At 54.3% G+C, this 23343-nt stretch overlaps 8 protein-coding genes across 8 annotated transcripts; 5 read left to right on the top strand and 3 right to left on the bottom strand.

The window, feature by feature from the left end:
• Positions 1–1775: 1775 nt before the first annotated feature.
• Positions 1776–2591, top strand: ColSpa_05668 (glucose N-acetyltransferase 1; the record flags this gene model as incomplete). Its single annotated transcript, XM_049271880.1, has 1 exon — positions 1776–2591. The coding sequence occupies one exon, from the start codon at positions 1776–1778 to the stop codon at positions 2589–2591; it is 816 nt and encodes a 271-aa protein (XP_049127837.1).
• A 4101-nt stretch (positions 2592–6692) lies between these two features.
• Positions 6693–7995, top strand: ColSpa_05669 (uncharacterized protein; the record flags this gene model as incomplete). The annotated part of the gene is made up of 3 exons (XM_049271881.1): positions 6693–6846; positions 6868–7154; positions 7318–7995. The coding sequence occupies 3 exons, from the start codon at positions 6693–6695 to the stop codon at positions 7993–7995; spliced, it is 1119 nt and encodes a 372-aa protein (XP_049127838.1).
• A 112-nt stretch (positions 7996–8107) lies between these two features.
• On the top strand, positions 8108–8707 carry ColSpa_05670 (uncharacterized protein; the record flags this gene model as incomplete). The annotated part of the gene is made up of 1 exon (XM_049271882.1): positions 8108–8707. The coding sequence occupies one exon, from the start codon at positions 8108–8110 to the stop codon at positions 8705–8707; it is 600 nt and encodes a 199-aa protein (XP_049127839.1).
• Positions 8708–10806: 2099 nt separating this feature from the next.
• On the top strand, positions 10807–12866 carry ColSpa_05671 (vacuolar membrane-associated protein iml1; the record flags this gene model as incomplete). Its single annotated transcript, XM_049271883.1, has 6 exons — positions 10807–11247; positions 11271–11371; positions 11404–11525; positions 11577–12237; positions 12288–12633; positions 12693–12866. 6 exons carry the CDS (start codon positions 10807–10809, stop codon positions 12864–12866), a joined length of 1845 nt encoding a protein of 614 aa, XP_049127840.1.
• Positions 12867–13671: 805 nt separating this feature from the next.
• ColSpa_05672 (uncharacterized protein) lies at positions 13672–14385 on the top strand (the record flags this gene model as incomplete). The annotated part of the gene is made up of 1 exon (XM_049271884.1): positions 13672–14385. The coding sequence occupies one exon, from the start codon at positions 13672–13674 to the stop codon at positions 14383–14385; it is 714 nt and encodes a 237-aa protein (XP_049127841.1).
• A 497-nt stretch (positions 14386–14882) lies between these two features.
• On the bottom strand, positions 14883–16486 carry ColSpa_05673 (uncharacterized protein; the record flags this gene model as incomplete). The annotated part of the gene is made up of 2 exons (XM_049271885.1): positions 14883–15242; positions 15326–16486. The coding sequence occupies 2 exons, from the start codon at positions 16484–16486 to the stop codon at positions 14883–14885; spliced, it is 1521 nt and encodes a 506-aa protein (XP_049127842.1).
• Positions 16487–18474: 1988 nt separating this feature from the next.
• ColSpa_05674 (HD domain-containing protein) lies at positions 18475–19424 on the bottom strand (the record flags this gene model as incomplete). The annotated part of the gene is made up of 3 exons (XM_049271886.1): positions 18475–19051; positions 19119–19296; positions 19394–19424. 3 exons carry the CDS (start codon positions 19422–19424, stop codon positions 18475–18477), a joined length of 786 nt encoding a protein of 261 aa, XP_049127843.1.
• Positions 19425–20277: 853 nt separating this feature from the next.
• ColSpa_05675 (1,5-anhydro-D-fructose reductase) lies at positions 20278–21350 on the bottom strand (the record flags this gene model as incomplete). The annotated part of the gene is made up of 2 exons (XM_049271887.1): positions 20278–21245; positions 21296–21350. 2 exons carry the CDS (start codon positions 21348–21350, stop codon positions 20278–20280), a joined length of 1023 nt encoding a protein of 340 aa, XP_049127844.1.
• Positions 21351–23343: the final 1993 nt, after the last annotated feature.

Genomic DNA, 23343 nt, shown 5'->3' on the forward strand with positions numbered 1-23343 from the left:
AAGCTTGCTGAACATGTGCGTCAGGATGAGCTTGACTTCTGAAAGCATCAAGTAGGGTATGACGTCATGACGGCATGCATCCAGGCTCTGGTCTGCAGGCTGACGGCGAGCCGCCGGCAGTGCGGTAGAGAAAGCCCCAGGCAGCGCCTGCAAGGAAGACGGATAATTTGGGCTCGCGGACAAAACAAGAGCACTCAGAACTCAGAGGCTCGTATCGCACAGTCTTCTTCCAGGAGAGCCTGCAACTAGTACCCTAACTGGCAGGGGTTAATGGTGATCAGCTTGTTGTTCGTCTGAAGAATGGCCTGCATGCAGAAGACATGGGTGTCGACTGTCGACTCACCAATATGCAGGCGGCAATTTTTTCTTCTTCGCACGAGCTTTTAAGCTTTCTGTCAATTCCTGTTATCACCAGAGTGCGTTAGAAGGTTTGATGAGCGCAACATGGCGAGGATGAGCGCAACCGTTGTCTGTGCGCATAGGCTGCGTGCATCGCTTTCTGCCGCTATAAACCGGAAAATTTGTTTCTGGAAGTTGATTTTGCTGACCTTCTTGGGGCTTCTCTCCCGTTTCCTCTCTCGCCATAGTCACAATATGCTTCTCGATCAAGCGAGCGACCGCGCCGGGATATCCGCCCGTTGCACCCGAGTGTTCGTGGGGGTCGGCAATCACCTCGTGTCGTGGTTAACTCGGCATTGACTCGCTGGCTCTCATCATCTCACTCTCCACTTGGCAATGTTTTTACCAGGACGATCCCACTTACGTATTCGCTGTGATCAACTTGCAGTTTTTACCCCAAAGAGAACCCCATTTATAATAGGAACAGCAATATCCCTCTTCCACGGTTGTTGCCGACGGTCCCTGGTCCAGAATACCAACGAAGTAACCACGACTGCAGCGGTCCAACCAATCAGTCATGGTTCTAGTTGGAAAGCTGGGCCTCCGGCTGCTCCGCATCGTCTCTCATCGCGCGCTGACTACTGCCCCCCAAGAAACCCCAAGACCCCTAAATAGGTTGCATACCCCACTTGCCCAGTTATTAGGCAACGGGGATACGAGGTCGGATACGCCAATGAACCTTGCTCAGCTAACAGCCTCTCTGGCGGGAATTCGAGCATCATGCGTCACGGAAGTGCGTAGTTCTACGAGACTGCCCCCCTTCGGCTGTACGGGCACTTATTTGGGAAACCTTTTGCACCTGCCCCTCCCTGGGGCCTCTGGGGCCAAGGAAGCGTGCCTACATTGGATGCTCCCTCCTCTTATTGTGTCGAAAGCTTTCCGCAATCCTCATGCTATCTCATACTTCCCATCTGAATTCTTTTCGACGTGGAGCGATTTGCTAACAAAACGCCCATACTGTGTATTAGTGTCTTGAGGGGGCCTAGGCTTCCGCCGCCTGTCAGAGCAACAGATGCTCTACTACCGAGGAGACCATGTTTTTCTCAACAAAACGCGCAGTTGCGTTGACGTCCAGCGTCTTCGTCTTTCTGCTTCTGGCTGCTTATCAATCGATCAAGCACAGTTATATCCAGAATCCTCTTCGTGAGGGACAGGTATTGAAGAATAACACCATCGAAGCGGCCTCGACCGCGGCTTCGTCTCTTACGACACATATACCTTTCTGGACCACCGAGCAGCTCGATCCCCGATTCGCCTATGTGCAATATGCAACCGACATCGATTATTTATGTAATGCTGTAAGTTGTGTTTTCCGGAGGCGCAGGTCACGGGTATCCCTTGAAAAGTGAAATGGGCTGACACACTGGCATCAGATCATGAACTTCCACCGCCTGGCATTATTCGCTACCAGGCACGATCAGGTCCTCATCTTCCCCGACAAGTGGACGGAAGGAAACTCGAAAGAGGCCAAAGCCATCAAGAAAATCAAGCAGGAACTTCCCGACCTGGTTCTACGGCCCTTCGGCCTCCTTTCCACCCACAAAGGCAGTGCGACATGGGCCAAGAGTATCAACAAGCTCCACGCCTTTGACTTGACCGACTACACGCGCGTCCTGGTCTTCGACTCTGACTCGCAAGTCCTCAAGAGCATGGATCACTACTTCCTCGCCCCGATGGCTGCCGTCGCCGTCCCACGCGCCTACTGGTTGAATAAAAAGGACACGCCCGTTGTCAAGCAGGTCCTCGGCTCCCATGTCATGCTCATAGAGCCAAACAAGGCGCGCTACAAGAAAATCATCAAGGAGGCGCGTAGGTCTGGCGACGTCGACATGGATGTCATGAACCGCATGTTCAAGGACTCAGCCATGATCCTACCGCATCGACGACTTGCGCTCATCACAGGAGAGTTCCGCGGCAAGGACCACACGAAATACCTCGCACCCGACGACGATGAGGAATGGAACGCCATGGAAGAGATCTCGAGGTCCTACTTGGTCCACTTCAGCGACTGGCCGCTGCCGAAGCCCTGGATGCCGCGTACAAACGCCGAGTGGCAGGCCGCCTTGCCCGAATGCCCTAAGGAGGATGAAGACAAGCCGGATCGCCCGCGATGCGCTGACCGGACAGTGTGGACAGGCATCTACAACGATTTCAAGGACGACAGAGAGACGTACTGCAGAGCTTGGATATAACCCGCAACGAAGAAATACGAAGCGACTTATGTCAAGCCTTCCCACAATGTCATCCAACAGTGACATCTGGAGGTCCGCGAGTCCCGACGACAAACACAGAGCCCAACGCACCACCCGATGGGTGCTGATCTTCCTGATAGGACATAATCTTAGCCGTTGACGGAGGTCGAGAAATACTCCATTTCCTGAGCGGAGGTGGTTCGTATTGCAAGGCCTTGGCCTAGCGCTGTTGAGCTTGGCTGCCAGTAGAGCAGTGGTTTAGGGGGCTAGAAAAGCTGGTCAACAAGCCTGAAGAACATACGCCCTGCTCATTTGGGCAGTGCCAGTCGCGGCCAGGGCTCTAGAACTAGCGTGCCGGAAAGCAGCCCGGATCACGTTGCGCTACAGCGGACAGCGTTAGACGGGTGTCGCACGGAAACGGCCTGCCGCACCGGAGCTTGAGACCTACATCCAACCCGAGCTCTGGTTGTCGGAGATCTCATCTCAAGCTTGTGTCCAGCGTAAACACCGGGCAGGATCAAAGGCCCGTTCATGGGTATGCTCATAGGGAGGAACACCGTCGTTCGATGACCGTCTGAGCGGATCCGTCGCGCATGGATGTTGGGGACAAAACCCGGGAAGGAATCGGATGGGCGGAAGGACGTTCAAATAGCTTGTACCCATATTGCGTGAGACCACTCCGTGATGTGTTTATGGCTAACTCAGATGGATAGCTCTGTGGTTGAAAGGGGAAAACGCAAAAGCGCTTTGTACGCCTAATTCTGCAACTGCGGCCGTTGTGGATGCCGGGGTGCTAGTTTGGATGGTAGAGTCACCAATGACAGGACTCGCAGAATGATTACACATGAATAATGAACCTAGCTATTCTTTAAATCTCTGTTTTATGCTTATTGCCGTAGAGGTTTGAGCACAAACCACTTCCTCTTTGTTACACCATATTGACAGGTTGAGAAAATAAACGTCGTGGATATGCTTGCGTGCTCACCACTCACACGTTAGCCGCTAAATCCAGGGCCAGCATTGACCTCATAACTCGATTTCTTTTTCTTTGGGAAATCTTGCTTATGATGAAAAGGAAGTCGGGACGATGCGAAAGGACGTATTGGAATAGTGGCGCTACTTAGGCTAAAGCTCCTGTGGGCTTCAGTGTCATTCTAACATACCAAAGCGCCTCATGTGTTCTGCAATCTGATTGTTTGCGAACGCTGTTCTCGCTATCGAACGCTGTCAATGCATTCTGTTGGAACGCTTCAGACGTCGTCTTTGCCGCTTCGAAGGCTTTTTCTGTTGTATCGTAACCTCACCATCACCCGTTGATCCGCTGGAAACGCCCCATGGGCTCTGAGCCACCGGCCAGTCCTCGACGGTGTCCAAAATGTCGTTTCTGATCTTCCTTTCTACATTGGCTCTCTCAATCTCCTTAAGATGCGTATAACGTCGAGCTATTGTTTCTTGGATCTGTGCTGCTCTCATTCGATACCCACGGTCTCCTGTCTTCAATTTTTCAACTGCGTTACGGAGCGGTTCCCAGCAGTTGTGTTTGTCGTCTCTTTCTCAAAGAACACGTGCCAGATATTTGGAGGTTACCACATAACAATTCGTAGTATATCCCCAAGTTTAAAGCGTCAGCTTTCCTGTTCTTCGACCAGACTCAAGTTGCCTCGTTCTCTATACGCAGAAAGCATGTATTCCGAGACAGACACGAGGTCCTTTGAGTGGTAGCTCTGCCTGTGAATAACAGACGTCGCCAGTGATTGGTACGTCTCAAAAGCCTCAATGCGAAACTCGCCAGCAAAGTGACTATGAAAAACAGCTGATGAAGCGTTTGATAAATGGCGCATTAGGACGACGAGGTCGGTTACTAATACCTCTGATGTACACAAAGATTTTCCAGATGTAGACTACCACCCATGGATAATGTTGTTGAGCGGCAATGGAAAGCTTGTGATAGACTTCTTGCATCGTCTTGAAGGCTTTCAGGGGGTTCTTCGTCTGAACCAAAGATGACGCCCCACGGCACTGATCAACGATAGTCTTCCACAAACCAGAGTGGTCCGATAGCCCTGCCGCATACGTGACCCCGAGGTCATCCCAAGCCCAGTGTTTCTTCGTCGTGTTGAGTCGATGTTTGACGGAGTCGCTGACCAGCTGGAGCATGAGTTCGAGACTCCGAGTATCCTTTGGATCCAACTTTCTCTTCCAACCCCTCTCGTTGATCTTGTCAAGCGTCGCCGCCGACATTGATGTGTACATGCAAAGTGTGCTAGATGCTCGTTTGGGTAGCGCTCTCGCTGCTCTCACATGGCTTGTATCGGTGTCTCATGCGTCCGAGTTTGGAATTGCTTTCTTCCATCTGCCAAATCCTTCAAAAAGGTTCTGATAGTACTTTCCCCATAGTCTCTTCAGTAACTGTAGATAAGCAAAGGGCATCGGTAGACTTACCCCACTTGAATGCCATGAAGGAATTCGAGGTCGGTAATAAAGCCGTCAAGAGGCCGATTACTTCCCGAATACTGCTCGAGCAATGGCCTCGGTTTTCCCCCTTCTTCTGTGGACATGTTTTGAGGTTGACCTCGTGTCTTGTTCTCGCTCTTTCGCTTTGAATGGTACTTCCCCTCTTTGATGGTCACCTCAATGGACGATAGGGTCGTAATTAAAGTATCATCTTCCGTTGAGAGTTGCGTAAGATGTGATTACACAGGATACATAATCTGACTAGTGGAAAGCTGTTAAATAGGTTCAGGATTTGACGGCTCAGAACCATAGGCGTTATTCCCAGGATATGACTCCGTAGGGAGAGGTTGACCAGGCAGCCAAAAAGGACGATAAGAGCTTATCTGCTCCAGACCTAGAGTGTTGTATTCAGATGGGGCCCGATACTGTCAATCCGACCGTCGAAGGAATAGAGGTTACTATCGCACTCATACATAGTGTTAGTCATCTGGATCTGGATGTCGTATTGCGAGTGTCGGTTGAACAATGGGCAACTGCTTTGGCCCATCCGAGGCTCCATCGCGAGTGGGATTCCAGTTTTGAGAGAGTCTGGAAAAATGTCTGTGGCGGAAAGGAGGGAGCTCGCCGTCTCGGTTCTTTCCGGTCACAATCAGGCTAGACCCTCCCCCCTCGACCAGTTCAAGAATGCAAAGTATCAAAATGCACTCTGCGTTAGTGTCTTTGGTCACCCAATTGATATCCCGTTTTCAGTGTAGGGCTAGAACCAATGGTGTAAAGAAACGTAGGACGTACCACCGACGAGAATCTCCGCTCTTGTATGATTCGGCGCTATTGGCTTGCAAGCTGATAGACCAGTCAATCAATCACGACCCCAAGATCCATAGAACCATAGTAGAATAGCCGTCATCTCGAAATGGAAAATTGAGTGAGAGGTTTTGTGAAAACATGAATAGGCTTTGTGTTTCCACATAGAACACCTTCGTATATTGTCTTCCCAGCAGCAGTTACAATCCGCCATACTTGCCTCTCAACCCCGTCATTAGCAATCCGAACTCAGTCCTTTGATTCATTTTCTTATTGAAACCTTTAGTTATACTCAGAATCTCGTTCGCAATGGCCATCATATCGACTAAGATTGAACTGCCTAGCCCGGGAAAAGGGTCATCCTCCAAGACAAGTCTGCTAGAAACTACCCTCACGATCCTTCTCATCCTGATCTCCAAGGGAGTTTCACGTTCTCAGATGACGACAAGGAAACAAGTGACTCTGAAGTTGCGGGAAATGTCATTGCCAACAGAGAGGCGGACATCTCCAAACCGACTGGAAGTCCTCGTCGTCTCAACATCTTACGTGGCTGCTTTCTAAAGCCAAAGGTGTTGTATCAGAAGAAGTCCTGTCCCAACCCATACTTCAAGTCTCTATTAATGAACTCAGAAATACCAAGAAGACTTTCTGTGCAATAACAATCACTTGCCTTCTTCGTCTTCAAGTTAAAAATGAAGCAATCCGCTCGCAACGGCAGCTGCCGGGATCAAATTTCACCGTCATGCCTCGCGCAGCAAATTGTCAAAGCCCAGGCGAGACTGTCCGGCAGGGTGGTTCGCACGCCGACAACGCAACTGCACTGGATAGGGGGAGGCTCCCACAATGTTTGGGCGAAACTTGAATGCCATTAAGAAACCGGTTCCTTCAAGTTTCGAGGACCACTCAACGCGCTGCTCACGACAGCCGCGCCAGTCGTCATCACCGCGTCGGCCGGCAACCACGCCCTTAGCTTTCTGCCGCGCGGCGAAAGCTGCGCGTAAGACATCAAAAGTAATAGTATCCGTAACCGTATCAGAGCTCAAAGCCAAGCGTATCTTGGCCGAGGCGGACGAGGTCATCTTTTACGGTCACGACCTCGCTGGGGCGACTACGGAAGCCATTCGTATTGAAGAACTGTCGGCCATTGGCAGCATGATTGGTGAGCCCATGGTGAAGTACGTTTCGCCATATGACGACCTCCATGTGGCGGCGGGTGCCGGCACGCTCATGTCTGAGGCCTTCGAGGACGCTGGGGCGTTCGACCAAGTCATTTTGCCGCTGAGAGGCGGCGGTCTTACCGCCGCGGTGGCGTCGTGGTGCCGGATCTACTCGCCTTCGACATAGGTCATTTGCGTGCATCCAAAAATCTTTTGCAGGTCTCTTGACAGTGAGAAGAACGGCGTTCGGCTTTCTCAAATGCTGCATCAGTCTAACCCAAGCAACTCTTTGTGATAGACAGGCGGTACAGCTAGTGCGGCCGACCCAGTTTGCCGACATATTGGACTCCCACGTCGACAAGGTCGTTGAGGTGTCCGAGGACGCGGTGCTAGCGGGCATCGCGTTATCACTTAGGCACCAATCCCTGCTCATCGAGGGTTCATCTGGAGCGGCCATATTCGCCATCACTCATGCGAACAGCCTATTGCACGATCTGAGGGGCAAGACTCTAGCCCTCTTGACCGGCGGCAACCTGAGCTCCAATAATGTTGCTTGTGCTCTTGTAGCCGATGTCGCAGATCCCACGGCTCGACAGCAGAATGCCCTTCGAAACATCACTAATCCTTCCAATAGCAATGGAGCCTTGGATAAACTTGCTAGGAAGGCTCCAGTCGAGGGCCTTTTGACCTCAAATGGAAGCGCAGCAGTCTTGAAAAAGAATCAGGTGGACGCCTCAGTCACGAAAGCCAAGACTTTGCCGGAAGGCGTGATGGATGGCCCATGTGACGGCTTCGACGAAAGAATCGCAATACTGCATAACTTTGTCAGTCACAGACGCCAACTATCTAGACAGCTCGAGCTAGATATCGACTGCTTGAGCGAAGACGTGCTGGGAGATATGGTCGCGAGGACACAGCGCATGATCCTCGAGTTGAGGGATGCTCTCGTCAGGCGGGAAGAGCCTCTGTGGGTTCTCGAAGAGCCTTAATCATACCTTGGTTATTTGTTGGGCCGCATTCCAGATCGTATGGCAGTATGTCATGCACCATTTACGCCCGGGTGACAGGGTTACCCTACCGCCATACATTTACTTCGAGGCCATGGAACAGATTGTTGCCATGGGCAAGATGATCAACGTGGACTTTGCCCAAAGCTTCCATGCTGATGATACAATCCGTGCTGCCGAGGAGACCGGGGCGCGGGTGGTCTTCTTGGATCCTGTGGTGAATGTTGTTAGACTGCCATGCACTGACATTCGTGCTTTCTTGAAGAAGGTGACGGGACAGGCGGGCGGAAAAGACCGTCTTGTCGTTATCGACGGAACAATGATCTCTGGGGGCTTGTCCGTGTTCGACTGGGCCTCAAGCAGCGATGGAGGACCGGCAGTGCTGTACCATGAGAGCGCGAGCAAGTACGCCCAACTGAGCCTGGAAATTCAAATGACCGGCTTCTTTGTGGCGCCCTCACACTTGGACGAGCTCCTACGAAAGATAAGACGCAACACGGGAGGCGTGCTGTCCCGGCATGGCGTGGCATGCTTGCCGTCCCTCACCCCGGAAATCTATGAGGCCCGACTGCACATGTTGACTCACAATGCTGAGTCGGTTTATCGTGGTCTCCAAGAGTGTGTCTTGCATGCGGCCAAGGTCGTCTATCCGGGGGCGCACTTGTTACCGATGAGTTCCTCGATACTGAACTAAACAATCGCGAACGTCTTTAGGCTTGTATCAATTTGGTGCTGCAGACTTCGACTAGAGTCAGTCTCCCCATCACGAAAGAGATGAGCTTCGGGTTCTCAGCCAGCTCATCTATGGCTGACAACACGGACCCGTTCTTCCGCATTTCTGTCGGCGAGGTACCTATTCTAATGGATGTGATGGCACAGGCCATCGTTAAATATGTCAGAGAGTTCAGTGCTATAGCCTCAAGATCACAGTATTATCAGATTATTTATAAAGACTGGATGCTATGCGACGGGGTTTATTGAACAAGGTCCGCGTTTCGAATGAAAGGAGCAAATAGGTCAGGCAGGCTTCGGGGTCGCGGACCGGACAGAATGGGCCAGAATCCGTTGTGGCTAAGGACACATTCGCAGTCCATGTTAGGAATCAGTACGGCGGACAGGGCATGTTTGATTAAGGTCGAAGTTGCTCGTCCTCATTGGTTGCAAGACAAGGTTGAGCACCCATTAAGCTGTTTTTGATGACATGCTCAAGAGTTGTATTGCAATGCCAAGGTCAAATGGTACTTTGGCTACGACGCGTCCGGTGGTCCCTGAGAGAAATAAACACCCTCAGCCCCCAGTCTACAAATGCATGGGCTCGGCCGTGCGAGCTATGTCGAAAACTACGTCTTCTAGTTGTGGGGTGAAACGAGGCATCGAGTACGGACCGCTCTGTACGGTTGATTTATAAGTGGAGCCACCAGGAAAAGCTTCGAGACTAGTATCGGCCAACTCAACAGCCTGCCGTTGGTGAATAAGCGGTATTCTGAACTTGAGTCCGCAGTCGGGGGGCACCAGGACTTGTCGCAATCAGTCTCTTCAAAGAGCACCGTGTGCGCGTGATTGCTACACAGATTCCGTCCGAACTCCAACACAGCCACGCAGCAAGACGGTCTCTCGGCTCGGTCCAAACTCGTCTGCCGAACAACAGCAACTGGAGGTCAGACACGGTACTCGTCGGCGCCGAGAACTTCATGCCGAAAAAGAACGGGGTTGCGCCTCGAAAGGTATTCACATCAAGTGACTGAGCCTGGGATGAATGGGGTGACATCTTGTTTCGCCTCAGCTGCGATGCAACAGAATTCAGATGAGTAGTTGATCATTTACGGGCGACATTACAGAGGGCGACAAGAAAGGCTTGAAAGGGTTAGAATGAAACATCATCAGTCCGATGTTTGGCTGGCAACCCCACGCCCGTCTCATTTCCGCGGGGAGCCATGTTTAAACCGCACACGGCCCAAGTCAAGCGAATCGGGGGCGGAAACGAAACGGCGGCGATAAAGTTGAGCTGGCCACAGTTTGCAGCGACTCGTTTTCTCGCGACGCGAAGTTCCGCCGATGGAAGTGACGTTCGGTACCGCAACGGCGGTAGGACTATCAGCAAGGTTCCAGAAGCACAAGTCAGCTGTGTTGCTGACTCGAATTATGGTTGTTTCCAAAGTCCGGCTCCGAAGTGCGGCCAAGCTGAGTTACCGAAGCACAAACTGATCCGGCAGCGAGATCGAGATCTGGACGGGTTCCCCAGGTTCATTGAACAAGTTTCCCCATTTACTACTAGAACGCTAGGAAGCAGGAACTCACCGCAGAAAATAAGCATCATCTCAGCGAGTCCCGTCACGCTCAGTATGGGCCCTTGCATTAACTTGGGCCGCTGGGATGGTCGGCAAGTCCACCGGTCTCCACCGCGTTGCCGGCCGTGTGGGGGGCCCGAGGAGGATCCGAAATCGCATGGCGGCGATGGCGCAATATGTCGCAATGGCAGGGCCCCAGAGCCTGGATCCCCTTATCGGGAAATTTTTGCATCCTGTCCAAGGGCAAGATTCTTAAAGTCGATTGACTCACTGGCAAAGAGCGTGGAAAGATTGGAGATGATGTCAGGCCTGATTGGCCGATGTCGATAATTTCCCTACACATAGGAAACCTGCAGTGCCATGCTTCGGACACAGACTGTCCTCCGGGACCTGGAAGGATAATCCCAGGTGCACCAAAGTCTGAATACCAATGACACCTTCTTTTTCTTCGATTCGTCGGCTTGCGGCTCTTCTTGTCTCTCCTTCACAACCCAACTGAATCAACATGGCTCGCCAGAAGACGTTGCTTGATGGTGACGACGCAGTACGGGGGGTCGACGAGAGGTCGCCGTTGCTGCCGAATGCTCGACGCGAATCGAGCTCTTCAGGTGAGAGCTCCTTGACGTCGTCATCGAGCGGGGACTCGGGCGGCCAGTTCGTGCCATGGCATCTCACACCTGCGGCAGTGGTCGATGGTGCATGTGACGATGTCGAACGAGTGGCGCCCGCCGCCACCGACGATACCAAGCCGACAAGCAAAGGGTTACCGACGGCCGCCGTCATCAAGATCGTGGCGATCCTGCTGGTTGGGACCTTTACCGCCAACGCTGATAGCTCTTTGGTGATGGCAACTCATCCCACGATTGCCTCGGAATTCGACGACCTGGAGAACTCGAGTTGGCTCTTTGTCTCTTTTGCGCTTGCTGGCGCGGCAACACAGACTCTGGTGAGTGGGATTTAGAGGTCCAGAAACACCAGAAGCTGATAGTGGAGCAGTATGGAAAGCTCAGTGACATCTACGGCCGTCGTGCCCTGCTCATGGTGGCTTACGCACTGTTTTCCATTGGATGGTGAGTACCATTCCAAGCTTTTGAAGCCCCAGCTCACAGTTCCGCAGCGCCTTGGTCGGTGTCGGCCGTACAATGTGGCAGGTGGTTGTAGGCCGAGTGATATCGGGATCAGGCGGCTCGGCTTTGAACGTGCTTGGTCTGCTTCTGATCACAGGTATATACAACTTCAATACCCTCGCGCAGTAATCAGGACTGACCTGGGTAGATCTCGTCCCACTCCGCGATGTGGCAGCCTGGCAAGCTGGTGTGAACCTCGCTTCGACGATCGGTCGGAGTCTCGGCGGCCCCGTCGGAGGTTGGCTTGCTGACACCATTGGATGGCGTTGGTCTTTCCTTGGCCAAGCCCCCATTTTCCTGGTTGCGGTTCTGTTATGCTGGTTCTTTTTGCCGGAGGGAAAGCGCGTCGAAAAAGAAGAAGCGGCCCAAGATGAGAGAGCAAAGCCAGAAGAAACGAAGAAGAGTGCCCTGGCGAGAATCGACTTCTTGGGTGCCGCGCTGCTGGCACTGTTCATCCTGACTTTCCTCCTTCCGATCGAGATTGGAGGCACCAAGGTCCCGTGGACACACCCTCTCATCTTCGTCTTGTTCGGCGCGGCAGCTGTGCTCGGTGGCTTGTTTGCCGCAACCGAGGAATGGTGGGCCGAGGAACCCATCTTCCCACTCGAGCTATTAAAGCATCGCGACATCGTCCTTACGTACATCGTCTCGGGGGCCCAGATTGCTGCTCAGCTAGGCCTCATGTTCTCGGTACCGCTGTACTTTCAAGTCACTCAAAGAGTTTCGAACACGGTTGCTGGCGTCCATCTCTTCCCGGCCGTCGCCGGCAACGCAATTGGAGGTGTGCTTGCGGGATATCTCATCAAGAAGTGGGTTGAAACCAGACAAAAGAGGATGAATGACTGCTGACCTGTCGCAGAACCGGACGTTACAAGACTCTTCTCATCGCTGGAACGATTTCGTCCTTGTTTTCGTATGTCCTCCTGCTCCTCCGGTGGCACGGAGACACCAATGTGTGGGAGTCGCTGTATATCGTGCCGGGCGGCTTCGGGGCCGGTCTCGTGCAGTCGGCAGGATTCATCAGCGTCCAGGCTGCGGTGAACCCAAAGCACAAGGCGGCCGTGACGTCGGGAATGTTTCTGACGTTCCAGATTGGCATGATCCTCGGGCTTGCGTCCATGAGCGCGGTGATGATGGAGACGATGAAGTGGAGGCTGAATGCCCTGCTGGAGGCCATGGACTTGGGAGCAGTGGCAAGGAAGAAGGTAAGGGGTGTCCTCTCTGTTTCAACATGCGTATGTTGCTGACGTGAAGGGCGCGACAGATAATCGAGAAAGCAAGATCAAACGTCGACTTCATCGACCACACAGACAGCGGGATCGCGAAGGCGATTGTCCAGTCGTACGTGGAGGGCTTGGGGTTTAGCCACGGTGTCTCACTCATTTCGTCGACGATTGGACTCTTTGCTTCCCTCTTTCTCAGAGAACATAAGCTGTGATAGTTGATATTTTTCCATCTGCAAGCGGGTAGAGCGAGAGTGTTGTAGCATGATTCCGTCATTGCCTGCGTGAGTCAAGCATTGTTGAATTCGACATTGGCAAGGTGGATGGGATTACTGGAAGAGAAAGACCATGAAATCATTGTATTTATCAATAGAAGAGACGACTGATTGCCTGCTTGAAACCACCTAATGCGATGGCGGAGCGTGACGTTGTAGGCCGTGACATGAAGCATTAATGACGGAAGGAGTCATACGCGCCCGCCCACCTGCCGCGGCAAGCCCGTGGTAGGTACGTCTGACTGTGTCTAACACTCTCAACACTGTACGTTGGCACGTTGAATCCTACTCTACCCGGCACTTGCACCGTGCGCGCCTCCCCCTCCTCTAACTGGCGTGTCTCGGTGAGAAGTCACCTTCCTACCTACCTTTTACGCCGATACGTGATCTCATCCCAAGCAAGTCAACATATGCCGCAACTCGAACAAGCCTGCTGTTCGGACAGATCATACGGGAAAGCGCCGTTTGTTGGTCTTCTTTGCTACGTACCTCCTGCGAGATGTGACGTGTTGCTTACCTCCATCAGCATCTCAGGTCGCTCGAGTTACTCTTTTCTGCAACTCTGCCGTCGCATGTGAACCGCGACATCTCGTCGACCGGCAGCCTTTCTATCTACGCCGGCTCATGGATGTAGATGCGATGTTGATATTGGCTGTCGTCGATGAGCCTTTCTGTCTTTTCTGACGCCCCCCAGGACTTCCCCGAGTGTACACTCACAAGCCCGCCCCACCAAAGGCCACCAGAAATGGTCCTCGAGGCCGACAGCGGGAGTCCGTACGAGGACAATGGGCTCGTGCTGGCTCAGACGATCAGAGAAAAACAGGCCCAGCAGAAGGCCTTCCAAAGCCACATCAGCACCATGTTCATGCACTTACAAAAGGACCCCTGCCGTAACTGCCTCAACCACTTCCACACGACGCAAGAATGCGACCAGCCCTGCGGCCATTGCGGCCAGGACTGGCACACGGCCGACGCCTGCACGAGCTCCAGGCGCAACCGCTGCCGCTGCCGCCCGTTCCCGCAAAGGCACCTCGTCAAGCGGTGCCCCGCCCCGCACGCCGCGCCCCTCGTCACCGCCATGATGTGCAAGGCCCGCTGCTGCATGTGCGGCCTCCCCGGCCACGCCGGCCGTGACTGCCACCTCAAGACCTGCCGCTGCGGCGAGCAGCACCTTACCCTCGTCCACATGCCCATGGACCGCCAGTGCGCCGTCGTCGACTGCCCGCGCTTCTTCTGCACAAGCCACTGCCAGGTCTGCCGCGCCGACGTCGGCAATGCAAGGGACGGCGACGTCTGCCGGCAATGCCATGCGGAGCGGCAACGCATCTGCCCGCCCGCGAGGCCGCCGGCGTTCCACGACGGCCAACCCAACTTTGAGCACCTGGAGGCAGCGATGGCATGGGGTAACAGCGTACACGGCGAGGCTATTTTCGGCAAAATAATTGCGTTCAATCCATAGGCAGCGTTCGTTTATACTTGATTCTCTCTTTTTCCATATCTCTCCTTCCGCCTTTAGCGACGGCATCATTCAAAGACGAGTTCGTGGGTCCTCGGCTGGGGAGAGAAAATCCTTGGTATCCGGCAACATAGACAAGGGAAACGGTGTTGAAGCGTGGTCCGGCTGCTACGCAATGTATCAAGTCATAAGCAAAGACAGACACAATATCAGAATTACGCCCCATAGAACAGTGTGAATCTTTGTGGATTCAAGTAACAAACTGCCCGTAACAGTTACATGCAAGCCTCGAAGCTTGGAAAGTGACTATGGCCACTTTCGCAGCCCTCAAGAGTCGTGGCCACAACAGACTCCCTGCCCTAGAGCGTGCGCATGGGATATGGCGGGTGGTATCATGCGCAAAAAAATTCCGTAGACTCCCCGCCGTTAGCAAATCCGTCCCAGAATATTTGTAGCAAAACGCCGAAAGTAGCAAAACAAATCAGCATCAAAAGGCGCAATTAATCATCCTCCCATCCACCAACGTCGTCATCCACCTCGATCCGGGTGCCCAGGGCCTCCCTGCCCTGGCGGATCATCTCCTTGAGTCTCTGGTTGAAGTCGTTGATCCGCGCATCCGTGTCCTGCTCGTCCTTGACCCTACGCGCGGCCAGTCTCTTTGCTTCCGCGTCCAGCCGCGGACTTTCCCGGATGGAACTCACGCCAAATTCCTTGAGTTTTCCGCGAGGCGATGCTGCCGATGCGCTGCTATTGGAACGACGGTGGGACCGCACGGGGGGCTGAAAGCCGACGGCGCTGCCGGCGAGGGGATACCGCTTTGCCGCCTGGCCGAGGTGCTTGTTTTTGCAAATGGGTTCGGGCTAGAGCCTGCGGATTGGGAGGGCAGAGGGATCCGACTCGGCGACGGACCGGTCAGGGGTCTAGGGGGCTCCGCAGACCGCACGCTGGCGAAGCTCGCAGGCTCCCGGTACGATAACGGAGCGGTATCCGCCGGGAAGTCTTCGCGGTTCGCAGACTGTCTGCGGTTATGGATCGGAATTGAGCTGAGACGGGGCTTCGGAACGCTGATCCTCCGGCCAGTCACCATGGATGGGCGCGTGTTGCGAGATACTGACCGCATCGATGCCCTCGACACCAGTCTCGCGCCGGCTCCGGACTCGTCCACCACGACCCAGTTGCGCAGTTCGTCGTGGTTCCCAGCACTCGTTTGCCTGCGCTTCACGGCGGGCCGCGACGGCGTGGACTCGGGAGCGAGAGCAAAAGGGTTTGGTGCATCGCGGTTGCAGAATGTATAATCTGGCCGGGGGAATCCGCCCGGCAACGTGCTGTTGGTGTCGGGTGTAGGCACCTCCAAGTGCGGAGGACTCTCATGTCCCCAATCATTCACCTTCTCGTCCGTCTTCTCGGATGGTTCTGCTTCGGCTTCGGGCTCGGGAGCGGGTTCTGTTGCTGGAGCCGGTGCAGGCTCCGGAAGGCTTTGACCGTCAATGGTGTAGGCCTTGCCGCCTCCGGCAGAGAAGCCTCGAAAGGCTCCAGCTTTGCAAAATTCCCAGACCTTGCCGACGACGCCTCCAATCGTGTTGAAGGCAAAACGGCTCCAGCCCCCGGAGACTGGCTGGCTGGGCTGGACAAGCATCGTGGGCTGGCCAGGGACAGGCGATTCTATCTCCTCATGGGGTCGCTTCGATCCTAGGGCTCTTCGGTAGTCGGTGTCGGAGTACAGGCTCTCTTCGAGCGTGCCGTTCTCGAAAGGCGTGTTCGAAGCAGCGCCCGGGGTCTCGAGTTGGCCGGCCAGGGTGTAGCGGGCTCCCCGGATGGGTAGAGGGGTCTCGTGGGCGGGGAGTTCGCTCGAGCTGTCGAGGTTCATATTCCCATCGGTCCATTCGTGCAGCGGTGTAGCCTCGCGCGAGGCGTCGGTCCGACGTTTCCGCTTCGCCTGGGCCAGAGGTGTGGTTGCTTCTGAGTGGTAGCTGTTGGCTCTCGCAAAGCAGTAGGAAGAGCCCGCGGAGGGAGAAGTTGGGGGCCGGAAGACGCCCGGGTGAACTCCGCCGGGCTGTGCGTCAAAGTAGGTGCCCGGCATACGATACTGAGATGTGAAGGCCATGTTGCAGGTGGGACACGGTTGTCGAGTGCCAAGGCGAGAAAAACAAGGGAGGTCGGAGGGCTCGGGAGCACGGTAGAGGGAAGGTGAAGATGTCGCAGGGTCCGCGGCGGAAGGGGTCCTCGAGGTCGGGAGCAGGCGTGGGCGTTGATTCACAATGTCGCAGAGCTCAGTGGAAGCTCATGGTTGACCCCGTGAGCTAGTGCCCAAAAAGGCTGCGGCGTGTGTCTCGGATACGTTGGCAACGAAATGTTGGCGATGCGTTGGCTTGCTGGTCCGTCGTGCGATAGGCCGTGCGATGAATGAGGCTAGGATCTGGCGCTGGCAGACGGCGAGGTGACGGACGACAAGCGGCGGCGGAGAAGGATTTCAGTGTTGACAAGGCGGCGCGTGATCACCGACGGTAAACGTGGGTGTGTATGTGTGTGCTTGTTTAGAGGCAGCTGGTTGGAGAAGTGCGGCGCGGTCAGACAGGTTTTTGGGGGTACCTTGAGCTAAAGGTAGCGTGAGTGAGAGGTAGGGTGAGATGCAGCGCGTGGGCGGATTTTTTTCTGGGGTGGAGGCGGTTGCAAGGAGTAGCTGTCGGCAGTGACCAAGCTCCGTCCTGGCGTTGGCGTGGGCGTCGTTGGTGCTCAACGGAATAGTGCAAAGACACGGACGGGGAGATCCAAGTGCCCGCAAAAGCCGCTGACGGGCCAAGAGAGGAGATGAGGTGGGCTGTGTTGATTGGGTTCGAGTCCCTGAACGGGACGCCGGGATGGACCAGGAAGAAGGGACAATACAAGACGGGCGAGAGAGGCAGGCAACCTGGAAAGCAACGTGCACCAGGGAGGTGGCGCTTGGGGTGACGTCGAGTTTGTTATGCAGACAGGAACGCAAGGGACGGGACGGTGAAGATGATCAAGGTGACCAAGATGACGAGGTATCAGATGGTGGTCCGGTTTAGCGATGCAGGTGACGGAAGTCGGGCGTGGAGGGAGAGGGAACGAGAGGAAAAAGAAAAGAAAAAAAAGGGGAAGAGAGGGCCAGTATCCGTGAGGTCTGTTCTCTTGTAATACCAACGAACACCAACGGCTGGAGAAAGCAGAAAGAGAAAAAAAAGTCAATTGAAGGAGCCGCCTGTCCTCAGTCAATTTCCGCACTCAAGCTCAGACGAGGCGAGGGCGGGCTTGAGAGCCTCGGAGGAGGTTGGGAAGGAAATGTGGAAGGATGCTAGACAGGGGAAAGGCCACTCGGATGGATCGCGCGTTGTGTCAGTGTCAAATGCCAGTCAGTGTCAGTCCCGTCAGTTTTTTTTCTTCCCCTCTGGTTTTGCGCACCACCTGTCGATGCGCGCAGTCTGTCAGTGCCCAGTGTTAGTGGTCAGCGACACGATGGGCTTCTTATTCAGGGCATCCAACGGCCCTTTGCAACGTCTTTGATACGCACTGCACAAGCCAACAAAAAAAAAAGCAAAACAAAAAACACAAGAAGAAAACAAAGGAGAGGGTCGCTTCGGCCACGAGAGATCTCATCGGTTTGTCGCTTCAGACCCGAAAAGGGGAACGCGTCCTCGCTTGGTTGCTAGGGTAGGTAGTTGGTCGCCCAGAGATCCAAGCGCGACATCCGTTAGCGCGGAATGCATCCCTACCTAGTAAATAGAGGGCAGGACCACAACCGACGCTGCAGACCGACCCGAACCAATCCGTCGTGGCGCCGTCGCCTATTCGCGATAATCCCGTGCTGAACACATCACCAGTTTTGGACAGTTTGACGGCAAGTTCCACACAGTCGGTGCAGCCATTCGTTGTAATGTATTCGACATGCGGTAGTCACTGATCTTTCTGCCCGGCTTCCGTTGTCACTAACCCCGGGATCCCCTCGCCCTGGTTTGCACTTGAAAAGCGACCATTATGCCCATCACCGCTAAATAACATACCGTCTATGCAGTGCAGCATCGTCGCCCAGTCTATCCGTCGTTGCCCCCTCGTGCCATCTCTCTCCGTCTCTTCTCATTTGCGCTCGTAGTAGCTGTCCTGCTGCTCCTTGTGGCCCTCCTTGACACCGCCCTGAACCCCCGCCTCGCCGTGGACGTGCTCCTGCGCGCCCCAGAACTGCTCCCGCTCCTTGAGCAGCGCGTCAGCCCACTCCTTGGTCTCGGGCAGCGAGAACTTGGTGGCGACGTAGGCGAACTCTCCGAGGTCGAGCTTGCCCTGGCCGCGCTTCTCGTACTCCATCATCTGGAGGAGCAGCTCCATCTTGTCCAAGTCGTGCACGAAGTGGCTGTTGATCGTCTCCGAGTCCTCGTACTCCTGCCAGAGCTCGCGAATCTCGGCGCCAGCCAGGCCGCCGTACACGCTGCCGAGCAGCGTCTTGGTGATGTAGTCCATCGTGTCCGCCTCACGGCGGTTCTTCTCGGGCTTGGGCACGCCGTCGACGGGAGTGATGTCGCCGACGAGGGACTCGGCCATGTCGTGAACCAGGCACATCTTGATGCATCGGGCGAGGTCGAGCCGAGGCACGAGGGCGGGCGGGGCGAGCATCGACAGGAGGGACATGCGGTACATGTGGTCGGCAATGGACTCTCCTCTGGCAAGGCCAACATGTCAGTAGCCCGTGGGCGGTACGCTTGGAGACGGCGTTAGAGGAAACACACCTTTCGATGCCGAAGCGGCGCCAGCCCTCACGCTTCGTTGTCTTGAGACGCTCAATCAGGTGGAAGTAAGGGAGCGGTGAGTTGGGGTCCGCCGACGTCGCAGTGCCCGGGGAGGCGTCCAGAGCTTTCTCGACCGTCCACTTTCCCTCCACCTTGGGAGTCTCGACGAAGCCCAGGTCTGCACAGAAAGGTCAGCTAGGGTTGGCGGGACGAGGCCGCGAAGACCAAGGCGAACTTGCTCTGGATGTCCACCTCGCCATTGGCGTTAGAGGCACTGTTCGTGCCGTTGTTGGTCGTGGCCGACATGGTTAAGGCTCGCAAGTCTCTGTAAAACCGAGTCGAGTGGATCGCTGGGTATTGTATCGTAACGAGTGTAGAGGGATTGCAGAACAAGATGTTCGTCGTTGAGCGGGGCAGGTAGAGTGCGCCGAGTGGAGGAGGGAGAAAGAGGCAAGGTACGAGTGTGTGGTCGGAAAAGTATCGCGGGGTCTGCCTTATCCTTATCGATGTGGCCGCGCTAAGAAAGTCGTCCCTGGGGAGTTGGTTGCAACAGAACAGCGACCCAACTGATATCAGGGGAGAAGGGAACGAGAGCAGTTAGGGGCAGAACCGTGACTGAGAACAACAAAAGGTTCTAGTGGCAACGCGAAGGCGGGTCTCTACTACAGTCAAATAAAATAAAAATTCCCCGCCTGTCCCTTCTCTCGTACCAAACAACCAAGAAAGGAATATCCCGGCTTTGATGCCACCGCCTTGCCTTCTCCCTGCGGCTGCCTGATGACCGCGACAGCCCCCGTCCCCCGTCCCCCTCTCGTTTGCCACGTGCAAACCGTTGCAGCCGCATCAGCCCGCCGCCGCCTACCGTCCTCCGGCCTTGAAGAAAGCAAGCGGCCCCGACCGAGGAGGGTGTCCCGGCCCCACTTCTTCCTTCCTGTACCCCTCTTCTCTCCAACCACTCGGCGGGCCGGCATTTGCGATCCTCTCGCTAGCACCCCTGCTGGATGGCTTGGTACAACTTACAACACGCTAGTTTTGTTTGTCACCAAAGGGACGTAAGGCAAAATGAAGGCAACAGTGGATTCTGCAGGTGCGTTCTTCACAGCGACTATTGTTCCCGTCACAGCCCAACGCAAAAAAATTGCCTATCATCCCCGAGCCGTCACAGCTCATAGTCTGGAATCTCCACAGTGGTGTTTCCCTCCAATGCCTCCCTGATAGCTTGGCAAACAATCAACGCAGCAAGACCGGCCTGCGTCGAGCAGCTGGGTGACTCTTCGCCAGCAATCACCCGACAGAAATGCGCAAGCTGCAGCTCGAATGGGATTGCGTCATCCACCGGGGCCTTCTCCCGTCCTAGCTCGGAATGCCATGATTTTTTGCTCGTGCCTTTGTACGACCAAATCGACATGTCGGGTACGCTTAGCGTCCCCTCCGTACCAAACACTTGGTAAAAGTTCTGTCCTGTTTTGGGGATCAGAGGGTTTTCGCCAGTCCCCGCTTCAAAACTGTAAGGCGACGGGACATTGTCCGAGATGAGAAACGTTCCAACCACCCCGGACTTGAACCGGAGTGTCAGAGCCGCGCCCTCTTCCGCCTCATGGTCTCGCTCGGAAGTCGTCTTTTCTCCGTGAACCCTCGTTATCGGACCCAAGAGATGGTGCAAAAGATCAACCTCGTGGATGACGTTGATCAGGATGACTCCTCCGTCCTTCCCCTTCCTCCATTCGGTCGGGGCTTCGAAGTAGTCCTCCGGCTTATAAGTTGTCCACAATCCGTTGATCGCGACAACCCTGCCCAGAGACCCCGTGTCGATGACTTTCTTTGTGCTGATAATGTAAGGGTTGAACCGCCGATGGTGCCCCACGAGCGACTTGACTTCGGTTGTCCGGAGATGGGTCAGAAGCTCATTCCCACTTGAGATGTCAGTACTGATGGGCTTCTCTATGAGCACATGGACGCCTGCGGAAGACAATTGCTTGGAAACAGCGACATGTGTGTGGTTGGGCGTGCATATGATTGCGGCTTGAGGCACGTGAGGTGACCGTAAGAGATCATCAACGGAAGCGTAGTATGCTACGTTAAGCTCGGCTGCCAATCGAATTCCGGCTGGTGCAGGGTCCACAACGGCTACCAGTTCAGCTTGGGGCTCTCGACGACTGTTATAGCATGTCGCGGACCGATTAAACCAGTGCCGACAATCGCAAAAGTTGTTTTGGTCATCGGGGTCGACATGATGCGACAGGCCAATGCTAGAGGGTTTGGACAAAATAGAATCACAATTGGGCAAGCAGAGAGCGTCCCCAGTCAGGACAGTTTACTGACTTTATGTCTCATGGACTAGGACTAGACGATGAGATAGATCCACCAACTTATTCCATTATGATAGGCTCTACGAGCAGCCACCGTACGAATCTCAGCCGCTTCCTGGTCATTCAAATTGCCGGGTAAGATTGGTGCCGGAACTGCGTTTATCCAACGGAGCAACTTTCTTTGATGCTAACGCAGAAAGAGTCAACAATCCAGCTCTCGCCTCACGGCGCTCGGCTGGGGGGAACCCACACCCCGCATCTTGGGTAAGTGAACCCCGCATTGTCATACGAGCCCGAAACTGTCGCAAGGCTGATTTCCCGAGAAGCGACATCGGCATCGACTGACGCATGCGCATCAGCTTAGCAAGGTCAACGAAAAGCTAAGACACCACAGCTTTGATACGAACAATTAAGACCAAATTCGTCTATGGGCCGTCTCTCCTATACGGTATCAGAATTCAGTTGAGGAGATGGCAATCTTATCGACCGCTCAACACCCCGCTAGCGCCTGGCTGGCTATTCATCAGATGAAAGACACAACAGCTATGTTAGGAAAAGGACTACGGGCACTTAATTATTGATGTTTAGAGGGAATATGCTGGTCCTTATGAGCCATCGTGGTCATGAAAGAGATGAACGCAGCCATGTGCCTGAATCCAACGCCAGAGTCTCTCTACTCAAGCGGTTCGCGAAAATCCGAGGTAGCAACTCGTGGAACGGCAAGATTTGCGGCCCTTTTTGCGATAATATTCAAATACGAGCTAGATGACCAATGGTGGCGATCGAAGGCAGTGTGTGGGCATTCGACTGCTAACGGAGCGAGAGCCCTTCGTGCAGCGATACGGAATGTCTCTGTGACCTCTGAAAGAAGTCCTGACTTACCGTGATTCTATCCGAAGCATTGCTGACTAACCCGGGTTTATCTTGCTATTGCTATTGTGAAGTGATTTTTTAGCAACAAACCGTCCTTGGACGAACGAAGGAATCGATGCTACTCGTTTTCCGGTATGAGAGAAACCAGGGTAGCATGTCCCGACCAAAATTCCAGGAAAAGCCAGAAAATGGTCAGCAGCGGGGTTGACTGAGAAGCGCTCCAACAAGAATATCTGGTCTCCCCTGGTGCACGGCGATCACTGCCTACGACTAGTGCTCCCAAAGGAATCCGCAGAAAATCTGACGCGGCGACTATCCAGCGACATCTACAGTGAGAAATCGTCGATCTTCAGACGAGTAAAACATCTTAGGTTCGTTGGCTGGGACGATCACTAGTGTCTGAAGTCATCATACCTTTGCCCAAGTCTTTGATTGCGTGCTGGAACGTGTAGATCAGACCCAGCTCTCACTCCGGCGGGTGGTCGAAGAAGGGTTGAACCGAATGGGGTCTCCTACATTAAGGTTAGAGTACAAGGCTTGTGGGCAGCCTCCAAGGAAAACAAGGAAGGTACCCCTCACAAGCAGCGCACTTGTGGAGGAGGGGTAAACGAACCGAAGGCTGGTTTGCTGTCCCCTAGAAAGTTGATGATGTCCCAACCGGCACTGATTGTGACCTCTGTGAGGGGAAATTATGGGTCCTGCAAAAGGCCTGGGCCTTATTCATCGGACCAAGGGGTTTAATAGGATCATGGGATGAAGAACAACACTCGGGCCTCCAGAAGAGCTTGCAGCACCTCAATTCTGAAAGAGGGGTGGGTGAGCAGAGCGCCGAGCCGTGGTGGTATAATAAGATGCCCACTGTCTCCTTACTCAGGGCGTCGAACACCGCTCATCGTTTGGCTGACCTCGGTCAACTTTGTTGTTGTGTCTTTCAACATGCGGGCCCTCATAACCCTTCTTGGAGTGGCGTTGATCTTCCCACATGCTTTGGCTGACTCAGATAACAATAATGACAACAACGTCCAAAGCCCTCAGTTCCACAA

Source organism: Colletotrichum spaethianum (genome assembly GCF_022836535.1).
Source record: "Colletotrichum spaethianum MAFF 239500 DNA, contig12, whole genome shotgun sequence".
Lineage (NCBI taxonomy): Eukaryota > Fungi > Ascomycota > Sordariomycetes > Glomerellales > Glomerellaceae > Colletotrichum > Colletotrichum spaethianum.